The 12541-nt window shown below is 40.1% G+C and overlaps 1 protein-coding gene across 1 annotated transcript in view; it reads right to left on the bottom strand.

The window, feature by feature from the left end:
* Positions 1-10: 10 nt before the first annotated feature.
* Positions 11-12541, bottom strand: part of GPRC6A (G protein-coupled receptor class C group 6 member A) — a 36931-nt gene continuing 24400 nt past the window's right edge. Inside the window, exons 2-6 of the mRNA XM_080389735.1 lie at positions 11899-12202; positions 9202-10029; positions 6163-6375; positions 4615-4738; positions 11-3244 (exon numbers count right to left, since the gene is read on the bottom strand). Of these exons, the coding sequence (XP_080245861.1) occupies positions 2124-3244; positions 4615-4738; positions 6163-6375; positions 9202-10029; positions 11899-12202 (2590 nt within the window). The 3' untranslated portion in view covers positions 11-2123. The remainder of the gene's footprint in view (positions 3245-4614; positions 4739-6162; positions 6376-9201; positions 10030-11898; positions 12203-12541) is intronic.

Genomic DNA, 12541 nt, shown 5'->3' with positions numbered 1-12541 from the left:
CTCTACCACACACTACTCCTTAGGACAACTTTCCACGAATGCCCTGCTGTACGTAGCTTTCAACCTAAAGGACATTTCTTAGAAACAGACTGGTTTATGGCAAAATCAGAGGTCATGGGGAAAGATTAGGAAATTAAGTAAGCAAACTCAATTTTAAATAACAATATGGCTTTAATCATTCCCTTTCATATATCTTCAAGGCATGATACGCTTAACACTTTTGAAAATGATAAATACAGGTATGACGGTCGAACCAAATTAACTTTTCTAACCGTCTGAGTGCTGAAAGTTGTTGTGCAATGTAAGCTTTGCTTCTCTCTTTTAGGGAGAGACTTCTTGCTGCATTGGCAGCCACATTGCAGGAATTTTAACCTTATTGTACATAACTTCATATTCAGAACAGTATTTGTGATAACTGACGCATGAACAGCATTCATCATATATATGCATAAACCTTCATTCTTCCAATCAGCTACAGAACTTGAGTAATTACTCAAACATGTAGTAAATTGCACCCTTGCCATTCAAATGACTTTAAAAATGTCTTCACAAGTATGTAGCACATATGTAGTCTTCATGTCACAGTAATTTCATTGCCTGTGTCCATTGTTGAAATGTGATTTGCAGCTATCTTGTTCAAAATACAAGTAGAAAAATCATATGGATAAGGGTTGGCAACATATAAATAGAGGTGATAGAAAAATAGATATATTGTACATAACTATAATACAATATGCATGTGTAACACCAAACCTACTGAATTTTATTTTGGCATGCTACAACATCCAGTTATTCCAGATCTAAATAGAAATACGGGGAAAGACTCAAGGAATTTAGTATGATTTCACAGTAACAAGGCACAGAAGTTAGAATAGCAAATATGGTCTAGGCTTTATGAACACAGAAAGGTATTTCTCATGGTTCTGGATTGGCAGCAGAGCTGTGCTGTTTAGAGTCAGAAAAAGCTCTGTGGTACCGTTGTCCTGACAGAAAATTTCCTCCTCTGAATGTGCCCTTTGCCTCTACAGAAGGCACAGCACAGCTGTACTGACAGAACTACAGAGCAGAGGCTCATCCAGTGCGGCTCATATTGGTTCATCCTTGTGCTATTTCTATGTATCAGAATGGTGCATTGTCATTTTCTTTTTGAAAATCAGATTTTTAAAATATGTATCAAAAAACCTAAAACTCCCAGGATGCGCTTGTGCTGATCCTAGTCATTGCATTATTTATGCTAATGAGAGTAATCCATTTGCATTTATCAGTTTTGACATTACACATTGACATGACATCCCCAACTAAGGGAACAAACATAGTGGCTCCTCTCCTCTTATGCATCAGAGGAGGTGGATGAGGTGAATCACTGTACTTCCCCTGAGTATGGGCAAAAAAAGTAGATTAACATGCTTATAACTGCAGAGCTCGAGAGAAATTCTTTAATTTTTAGATAGACCCATCTCTAGTTCATTATCATCCTGGTAAATACAAAGAACTTTAAATGTTACTGCAGCACTTGTCTGGAATAAGGTGGGCCGTTTTGGGGAGTAAAAAAAAATTAATAAAAATATTCACTGATATCAGGTGAAAAGGATTACTTTTAGATGTTCAGGAGAAGGGAAAGCCTATCTTGAAAGTGGTGACTAAAGGACTGAGCTTGTTTATCCCAGCAAACAAAGGCTGGGAGAGGGTTCTGTTTGATCTGTAAAGCAGAGCCAGGTGAGAAGAGCTCCTTAAACATTTGAGCATAGAAGATGCAAAAAAAGTGGGGCACACCCATATGGTACCACCTATGTGTCTGTGAGAAATAATAATTTCCTGATGCTTCTGCCTCACTCAGGGAAGTGAGATTGTGGAACAGGTTCCCACAGGTCGGTGTGAGGGGGCTGGGAAAGGAAGGGAGCTGCTGAAGGGGACTGCACCTCACAGTGCCTACAGGAGCAGGGGCTGGCCTCTGTCAGCCAGGAAAGCCTTTCAGATCTGGTAATGGATGACTGCTCAAGTACCAGAGGAGGAGGCATTTCATGTGGCCTTCTCTCCTTGGAGATGCCAAAAGGAAAGAGACCTGAAAGAGGAATGGCTCCCTGAGATGGCTTTTCATCTTTTGGTACTTTCATGCCGGCCAGTCAAATGCTGGAAAGTCTTTTCCTGACCATAGTCCGTGTAATATTTTTAGGAAGAACTTTCCCTTTTATTAGTGTCTGCCCAGGCACTTGGAAATGGCAGTTTCCATTCACAGAGTTTTTCTCAGGTTTACACGAGTCTGAAATAGTAGCTCGGGGGCTGGAAGACTTTGAGTCCAAAGAAATCTGACTAACAGCAATGCTGCCTGCGCTCTTGGAGGAATATGTGTAAATCATTTTGAGAAAGGCAGATTTTGTGTTAGTTTCTTGCTTGAAAATGATGATATAGCACTTTGGAAGAAAAATGCAGCAGAGGATTCCATAATTGGATATTAAAACAACAATGATTTCCACTGCTGGCAGGTATTTGCCAAATGTAGTTGCATAGACAGGGATAAACACAATCCATGCTATAAAGTAAATTAGCATGCCAAAGGTGATGAATTTAGCTTCATTGTAGTTCTCTGGCAACTTCCTACCTTTAAAGGCAAATATGAAGCAAATGAAGGCTAGGGCAGCAATGTAGCCCAACATAATTGCAAAAGCCACAATAGAACCCTCATTGCACTCCAGAATTATTGCTCTCGGAATTGAGAAATTTTGCGTTACAAAAGGTGTCCTAAATACTAGCCAGAAGGTGCAAATGATAACTTGAATTCCAGTGCAGGTGACCACAGCGGGAATAGGTTTATACATGCATTTCAGGAAGTTTTGCAGCTTGGGATCAAAGCTGAAGGCTAGTAAAATTTTTAGTGACTTTATTAAAATACATGAAATGCAGAGTGCGAAACTTATCCCAAAGAGGGCTTGTCTAGTTTTACACTTGAATTCTGTGGGTTCATCTATGAAGAAGACAGTGCTTAAAAAAATTAAGAAGTGGCTGAAGAGAATAATATAGCAGACAGTTAGACCTCCAGATGCCTTTACAACTGGCGTGTTCAAGTTTTTAGTAAATATTATACTAACTGACAAAACCAACACAACCCCAAAAGAGGAGAGAAGGAGGAGGAAAATAGCAAACCAGTCAGTCCAGGCGAGGAAATGGATTGTCTTTCTGTAGCATGTGGTGCTATTGATGGGAGCCCAGTAGGTTTTGTTGTTACATCGGTAGCAGTAATCCATATCTGGAAGCAGAAAAAAGGAAGATAACTTAGAAATCCGAAGTAAATAAACTTCGAAGTGGGTTACGGAGGCGTGAGATGCAGGAGCAATGTGGGAAGGGGTGCCGAGTTGATAAAGCAGGGCTGACGCTTCCGACTATTGCTGCTGCTGCCCAGGTGGAGGAGCTGCAGGGCTGCGGGGGCTGCGGTCGCTGCGGTGCCATGGTGGCAGTGGTGCCAAAAGGACAAATGCTTGCAGCCAGGGCCTGGGAGGGGACAGGGAGAGTGACCAGGGTCCTAACACTGCCTTAGTCACCGCTGACCAGCGATACATGACCTGGCCAGAGCTCTGGAAAGGCAAACTTTAACTGAAACCTGAGCAGTGACTTGGGAGTAACTAAATTTTTGCAGAAATTGAAACAACGTTGCTTTCATTTATCTATTTTGACAAGAAAAAACCCCAACCTTTCTCTTTACAGATAGCTTTTGAAATACAACAGCAAGAATAAACATTGCTTTATATTATGCTTTGAAAGGTTACTTTTGCTTTAAGATTCCTATCCTCTGGTACGGAGGAATTTCACAATTATTTTAATTAGAAAGATAAGATTTAATTTCCTTCTGCTCTCAGGGTATTAAAAGTACATTGTACCACAACTTTCTTAATTCCATATTTCTCCTCCATATTTAATTTTCCCATTTAAAGAATTTTGCTCAAATCTGTAAATGAACAAGAGGTAAAGTACGCATCTGATTTGATACTAGAAAATATTACTGTACAATTATATCAGACTTCGCAGTACTCCCTGGTAAGACAAAAATAGGCTGGTAAGGAAAAATACATAACCCTTGAACTTTGTAGACTCATAGAATGGTTTGGGCTGGAAGGGACCTTCCAAGATCATCTAGTCCAACCCCATGGCCTGGCCAGGGACACCTCACACCAGACCAGGTTGCTCACAGCCCCATCCAGCCTGGCCTGGAACACTTCCAGGGATGGGGCATCCACAGCTTCTCTGGGTAGCCTGTGCCTGTGCCTCACCACCCTCACAGTGAAGAGTTTCTTCCTTATTAGACTGGGTGTACTGCGGAAAGACAGGGAAGCAAGGCTCTATTTTAATGAAAGTCAGTCTGATAAATCATCCAGACTTTCCATCCTAACAAAGGATAATGCCAGTCATCTGGACAATCCAATTGCTTTAAGTTTTGTCTTCTAAAAAGCATTTAAACCTGTTTTATAGGCCAAACACTAGTATTTGGGAAACTGAGCGTAGACAAATATGTCCATTTGTCCCATTCCAAAGATTTACCCAAGGTTGCAAGGCACATTATACCCAAACAAAACAATCATATTGATGCCTAAATAAACCTTTATTTGGATCACAATTTCTTACCTGTTTGATTGCTGTAATGGTTTTCTGGGCAGTAAACACACTCATAGCAGCATGTGTGTGGACTCTCTGTAACCTTTTTCATCTGTCCTGGCCTGCAGTGCTGGGAGCATGTTGACTGAACCTTCTGCAGCGTGCAGAGGACAAAAGAAAAAAAAATCAGCTCAGGCACAAGTAATTACTTAGAAATGTCAAAATAAACCTCCAGTAACTCTGTGATTTGCACTCTCTTGTATCTAACATATTTTAAGGGAATCTGAAAATGATGCTGAAAAAAGGCATTGTAGACTCCATGTTCTTCTGTTTTCTCCACACAGTCAATAAGTGACAGGATGGGGCATTATCTACCTGATAATTATATTTTTTGGCCCCGAATGCCAATCAGTGGAATCGTCTGTACCTTTAAAATCCAGATCAAAGTGTCTCATCCAGCTTTGAAACTGGAATTTATACTGCTAATGATTAGCTCCAAAGAAAACTCAGAAGCATCTGATGGATCTGATGGAGGATTCAAGTGGACTGCTTCACAAGTGAGATCTTGAAATGCCTTTCAGCTGCTCTGAGCCTGGGGGAGACACCTTGGTGGGTGCTCTGCACTGCAGCTCCGATATTCCTGACCCTCAACAGCTCATCCCTGAGTCAGGAAGCACCACTCTGGGGTGCATGATCAGGGCCTTGTCTCAAGGTCTGGGCTCCAGTCCTCGTTCCAAAGACAATTTTTTGTAAAATGGAGAAGCAGTCCTAAGGGACACTGCTGTTTCTTCTTTCTTCAAGATGCCTTACAAGTAGGTAGAGACATTTGCTTGCCATCCTGGGCAGCGCCACAAAGGGGGACAAGATCTGAGGTTTTCTTCAGTCCTCAGCTGAGTCTGCGTGCTGAGACTCGAATCCAGCCCACCTGGTAGGTAAGCAGCCTCACCCTGCCCCATTAGTCATGAACACAGACTTCCACCCATGCACAGATAACACTATCCAGCTGTAGAGACACCCACTAGTCCTGTCAACGCCAGTGCCGGGGCTCCAGGTGGTACCACCTACCTCAGACTCCTGTAGCTGTGCTGACTCCAGCTCTAACAGAAGCAAATAACAACAAAACTTTTTTCTTTTTTTTCTTTTTTTTTCTTTTCTTTTCTTTTTTTTTTTTTTTTTTTTTTTTTAATACAGATATGAGTCTTCATCTACAAAATAAATGGTGGTGGTACAAAAGAGAGGGAGCTTTTACAGACAGTCATTTTTTATTTTAAACCCCCTTTTCAAAATTCTGAAGTAGCATCCTTAGGACAGACATAATTTTTCATCTTAGGAAATCTCCTAGGAGCATTCTGGAGAAATAACTCTTTTTCAAATCACTGAGCCTGCTTACAGGCTGACAGGCTTCTCAGGGTGCATGAAAGTGGTTGAATATCCCCAGAGAGGGTTTTTTGCTCTGAAAGGAGAACATGAAACCACAGGAGAGATTTCTAGCTGACACATACTTCAGTTACAAATACTGTAGGGAGAAGAAAACATATGAAACAAACTTCACATGTTTTTTCACAAATTAAAAGTTACCTTTAAATCCAGAAATGCTTTTTTTTGGTCTTCATCCTCAAAGATAAAGCCACCTTTCTCTAGGTCATATTCTGCCATGGTGGTAATTTCCATGTGGCCATCAATTTCTTTCCAAAGAAGTACATCGTAGCTGGTGCTCATATCTCCGTTGGAGTCAAACTTGATTTCTTTATCATCATCAATGACTGTAACTTTTTTAAGTTCTTCAAGGAGCTGAGCATAAGTATAAGGAATGATAATATATATCAGTACCATATCAGTGCAATAAACTCAGTAGTTTTACATCTGTATGATGATATCAAGTTAAAAAGACCTGATGATTTTTAGGAGTAAAAGAAACGTTAAAATTAAAAGTCATCTTTATAACTGTTTAATTTGATGTCTGACACAGAATTACATTATTCAGACAGTCCTGTTGACCTTAAAAATCTATTAATAAAATATAATCTTTTCTTAACTCTATGCAATGAGTACAAATACTCATGTTAGTATTTTGTTCCAGCCTTGGCAATTCTGGTACGATGATGGGAAAGAAAAGATTTTTGCTTGCAAGAACTAATGGCCTTTTGGAAGACTCCTTCTTGTAAAGAATGACTGTGAGTGATGCTCCTATTGTTACTTTACTGTCACCAGAGTCAATCTGGACAATACTTGCTCCACAGAAACCTCCCCCAGCCTGTCTGGAAATAGGTAACATTGTTTTCAGCTGTCACTCTGACTGATACTATGCATTGCAAGGTGAGACTCAGAACTGTTAAATGCCAGTTTGCTCAGGTGAAGTGATCAATGGCACAATGGCAATAAACAACAAGGCCGTATTTTATAGATCATAGGAAATATCAAAACAAGCATGCTTTGTTAAGGCAACTGTCCAGCTTCATATTGCAAGCCATTCTGTTCAACAGGGGGATATTTCTGTTTCTCTCATGACAAACAGCCAGATAAAAAGTTGTGTGTGAATCTAGAAAAGAACTGGTTAAGGTACATATAACCCACCCCCAGTTCATAGGGAGACCATAGAATGACTTTCATTTGCCGCTGTAGTTCTGAACTGAAGCAAAGGCTTTATGCTTTTGCAGGCCTAACAATTTTTGGCAACAGGGATTAATTAAGAAGAAAAAAACCCCAGGTTTTGGTGACAGGCTGAATTTAACTGCCCCTTAAAGCATGCTCTTGCATGGATCCGTTTGTGATATTTGTAGCATTTAATGGACATGCTGATAAATCTGCTACTTAATAGGCTTTGGCAAGTATATATATGCATATAACGTCATTTTCTCATGTATAACATAGTTGTTTTGAGAGTTCATATATATGCTCACTGCATCTTTACCCATCTGTGAAGAATCAAAGTGTGCTTCTAACCAATATTGCATTTGAGTTGGATGTTGTATAGTTCTGTTGGACTGAATAGGATTTTTTTTATTGTATATATTCAGGCTAGTAATTTAATTTTTCTCTTCTCCACTTTACCAATTTCTCTAACAATGTGGTAACAACAGAGCTTTCTGAATATATCTTGAGCTTCAAACAGAAGGACCTAATAGTAACATTTTGATGTAACTGATAGCTACTTCAGCAAAGTCTGTAACACTGATTACCCTTGTTGCTTCTCTGTGTGTGGAGATGTGTGACATGGATTAGTTGCATCCTAAGCTTTGTATATGTATATCCATTTCTAGAGGCTTTAAATTTAGTGTACAGAAATTCTATTATGAAAGCAACACAGGAGGTATAACTATCTCTTTCAGTTTTCTTCGCGAGTTCTTAGCCTCGTAACGGTAGTTTTAGTTTGGGTTGTTTGAGATTTAATTCAGCAATGATGTAAATGCAGCTCAATGAAGTTGCAGCCCCCTGTAAAGCAGTCCTGAATTTGTCCTATTCACATTTACAAATTCATGTAAGAGTCTGATTGTTACTGTTTCAGTATTTTTTCAAAGCCCCTACCTTGGTTTGACCTGCCCTGACCTAGGATAAGAGGTCAGAGCAAGTCAGAGTGCTTCAGTGGTTGATTGACTTTTAAATTAACTTTTGTTTAGTCCTCTGAGTATAATTGTGTAAAAGTGAATACTCCTGAGCAAGTTCTTGGGTAAAAGGTCAGGTCAGGTTTACTTGTCTGATTTTTCCTCTTCTTTTCTACCCAGTAGAGTTTGATAACAAGTACCTCACTCATCTTAAAGGCTGTGTCTAATTTTCCTACCAGTCACTTCAGTAGAAATCAAGATCAGACAGAGGAACAGTTTGTTCCATTTTCACTTTCAAATAAAGATTACTTATAGAGAAAAATACCTGAATTCAGATGAAACAGAGACAATGGTGAGAGAGAAATTGGAAAATTGAAACTCTTTGGTGAACACTCCTATCCTGCTGTATCCCCATCTCTCAAGAACACTCATTGCTGTGTATTACAGTGGTTTGCGGCAACTGGACTGACTGCTAGTAGCTGAATAGCTGGTAAGTCAACTGTAGATTGACTATACATTTTATTCTATCTCACATGAGTAGCTCGCAAGACATTCCAGCAAGAAGCCTACAGACTGGAGCCTTCACCCAAGTTAGTGCCTATGCTGTGTGCTCTTTGGAGGTGATGGGGCAAGTGTTACAGTAGCTAATGAAGCCCAGCAGGTAAAGATCCCTTCTGCACCTGTGGAGTCATGTGTTTACAGCCATTGCTAATGTACCCATGAAGGAGGAGATGGTGCATATGCAGTTATTCACCATCAGCTAGTTGTCTGTACGTGAAGTGCAATAATCATTCTCTACCTACAGCAGAATATAGCCACAGCTCAGCACCAGGAGCCTCTGCACCTACATGGGCCAAAAACAGGGAGACAAACCTGGAATCTAGTCCTTATCACTGCAGCAGTTAGATACTGCTGCTCTAGCACACAGTCTGTTATTTCAGCCAGTGAAGAAAAGAAGGAACAGGAAGAAAAAATCATTTAGTAAAAGGACCAAGCTAGTGAATCCAGGGATGTGGGAGCAAAAATGAGATGAAAGTTATGCAGAGAATAAGACCTGAAAGAATTAACGTCATACCTCCCATGGAGTGAAGGCAGAGGGATCCTTGCAGTTTCTGTCTTTGCATTGCCCTTTAATGGCGTGAGCAATGGCATAGACTGCAAGTATAGTACTATGGATAAATCCCGATTCAACGTTAGCATTCAAAAAATCGTCTCTCCAGATCTGATGTTTATTCTCAACATTTTGCAATAGATCATCCTGGGACTGGTTTGAAATGCATGTTTGAAAATCATGATATTCCAGGTGTGTACAGAGTGACAAAAGTGTAGTATATTCATGTAAAAACTTGTTGTTGTCAGTGGGCTTTTCATGAAGGTTTCTTAGAAAGTCTTGGAATGTGGAGACATTGCCACTTTTAAATCCAAATCCCACAATGGTTCCCAGTTGTCTGATATTGGGAATTGTACTGATTTTGACTGCAGCCGACCAGTTATCACTTGCGATCCAGATTTTATTTACATTTCTCTCAACTGCCTTCTTAAATAGTTTGAGCACGTGGAACTGTCTCATAAAGACAACAATAACATTTACTCTGGTTTCCTTGACAATCTTCTCAATTGCACGATCAACTTTGATGTGAAAGGTGTTGTCAGAGAGATAGGCAGGTAGCATTTCTTTAAAAGCTATGCAGACATTGTTTGCCATGGCCTGGACTCCAAAGCTCTCCAGAGCAAACCGCCCGTTGTCATCATCAGTGGCTATTATTCCAATCCAATTCCACCCAGACTCACAGATCAAGTGTGCCATTGCTCTTGTCTGATGAAAATCACTGGGGATAGTCCTGAAGAAAGAAGGAAACCGGATTTTGTCACTGAGGATTTCAGCTGATGATGCAGGACTGACCTAGGAAGAGCGAACAATTCAGTTATGGAGGCAATCTCCTCCAAAGGACACCAAGAGATCCAAAGCTGCCATGATTGCTCTTTCATCCAGCCTGATGCAGTCTCCCTCCTCCTGTGAGTGAGTGTCAGCAAGGTGCAGCCAAATGGGGCAGGTTGCCTCACCCTGCTCTTAGGATGCAGACTCATGCCCATTACCAGTTCCACGATTTTCATCCTGATCCACATAATTACTTCAGTGAAGGCAGAGAATAAAACCTTTCAAAATGGATATGACAATCATGCTGGTAAGGTTTTTTACTCTGTTCAGATACCATCAACATGCTATTCAAAACAATATTTAAAGCATTGGAAACATTAACCATTGTTTGAGTTATTATTCAAGTTGCTAGTATCCTTACATTTTGCAGTATTTTAATATCACTGAATATGTTAGTATGGTTCACCTGCATATATATATTCTCTCTCCAAGATTTAATTATTGTATTTTAAAAGGATCACTAAGCCTGTTAGAACCTCCCAGAAAAACAAGCAGTAACCAATACTACAGAATACTATAATTCTTTCATATAAAAGATGTATTACCTTTTCCTTGTGAATGTAGCTAGAAAAACATAAATGGAACATTGCTATTTAAATTTCTCTAGTTTTAATCCTTTTCTATTTGTTTGTAGGAACTTTTCCCCCTACACTTATATTTCCTACATTGTTTGACGGTTCTTAAAAAAACAAATCTAAGGTTTCCAAAATGAGTCAGCTCTCTGAAGGGGATACCAAATATCTGATATCAGAAGATTACAGACACTATGGATGAGAAAAATCTGCTGGGTCATCTTTTCCATCTCTGTGCCCCAATGCAGATTTGTTTCACCACTTGCCTTTTGGTTATGTTCAGGTGTGGCATTTTAATTTTCATACATACTCCTCTGCTAGAGCTGGAGGTCATAATTACTTCCTACCACTGCAGAGGACAAGATTCCATTAGAAGTTCTGTTTAGTTTGGATTTTCTTCCTTTTCCACGTGTTTGGTTACTATGTTGCTGTGTTGAAGGGAGATAGTTTATGTCAAATGGCCAAACCCATCCTGCAACACAGGATGGTGTGGAAGCGGATCTCCTTTTCCCTCGTTGGTCCTGGCCTTGACCCAAACTCCGTTACAATAGTGAAAGCAGAAAAGTAAGGACTGGCCTAAGTGCAAGTGCGGGACTGTACGAGTCCTAGAGAGGTCAGAAATAGAGAAGGATGTTTTGGGAAGGAGCAGCATGGATCTAGAGAGTTGTATATTTTCTCTTCTATAAAGAGTAACATGAGTAAAACTGCACTTTACAGCAATATTCCTCACTTCCCTGTCCAGAATTACCACAGATTCCAACATCTCATCTCTCTTAGGCGAGAGAGAATTTCCAGATTTCTGGCCAAATTTTATTTAGCCTTTTTTTTTTTTTTTTTTAAGCTCAACACCAGGTATTGCCATATTCATCACCAGCCAGACTAGAGGCAGTGGGTGTAACTTTGTTGCCTGAACAGAATCCTTGAATGTCATCCAAAGTACACTGGAGTAACTGGCACAGCCGTGCAGGACTGAATAATGGTGCTGCCAGGCTGACAAGAGCCCAGCATCATCCTGAAATAGCACTTGGAGGCATGTGCCTTGGGCATATGAAGTAGCTCTTATTGCCTTTGTTTAGGCAAGTGAATTAAGCCCTCCATTTGAAGCTGAATCCCACCCCTCCCGATGTCCTTAGGTTGGGCCAAATCCTGCCCTGTAGCAAACGTGTGGCTTTCACAGTCCCTATGATCAGAGCCACACCTTTATTCCAACCTTGGTAAATTTGACCTTCTGTCCAAAACGACGTAATTGCCTCACACCTACCTGTGGGATTAGTTGCAAAGCCAACAGCCTTGAAACTGCCATCGACACCTCTGAGTAGGTGGCTCCAATAACTGCCTTAATTCTTGGGATGTAGTCTGAGTAGTTACACTTGAACTCCACAACATCCTCAGAAGAATTGAATTTAGACAGAAACCTCAGAGCAGATGCCATGGCTTTGGTGACTTCTGCACATGTGTCATAGATTTCGTAGCCCAGAGTTACTCCAGATAACAGCGTTGAGTTGTTGATCATTTCAATAGCATGTATCATTGCAAGTGTCTGAAGAAAAATTTGAATTTCAAAGCTGTCAGGAAACACAGAAGTTTTGCTTTAGAAAGACATTTGTGGGAACAAGGCTGAAGCAAAGTCCATTTTGAGGATATCCCTCAGAAATTGACAACTACTGAAAAGACGTGATGGATAGTATGTTTTGAGTGATTAACTTAAGAAAAATAAACGCAAAACTTAAAATATACCTGAATGAAAGTTGGTTTATTGGTTTTTGGGTTTTTTTTTTCCTGAAAAAAAGCAGCTACTAAAGAATTAATTTTCATGTTAGATGAAAATTTGCCAGTAATATCTTCAGGAAGCATCTGTCAAAGCCAGTGAATCTATTCCAATTTACTTCACCTGCCCAGTAAGC

This window comes from Falco punctatus, assembly GCF_963210335.1.
Source record: "Falco punctatus genome assembly, chromosome: 5".
In the NCBI taxonomy this organism is placed as follows: domain Eukaryota; kingdom Metazoa; phylum Chordata; class Aves; order Falconiformes; family Falconidae; genus Falco; species Falco punctatus.
The sequence above is the reverse complement of the archived record's forward strand: the minus strand, read 5'-3'. Positions and strand labels throughout refer to the sequence as shown.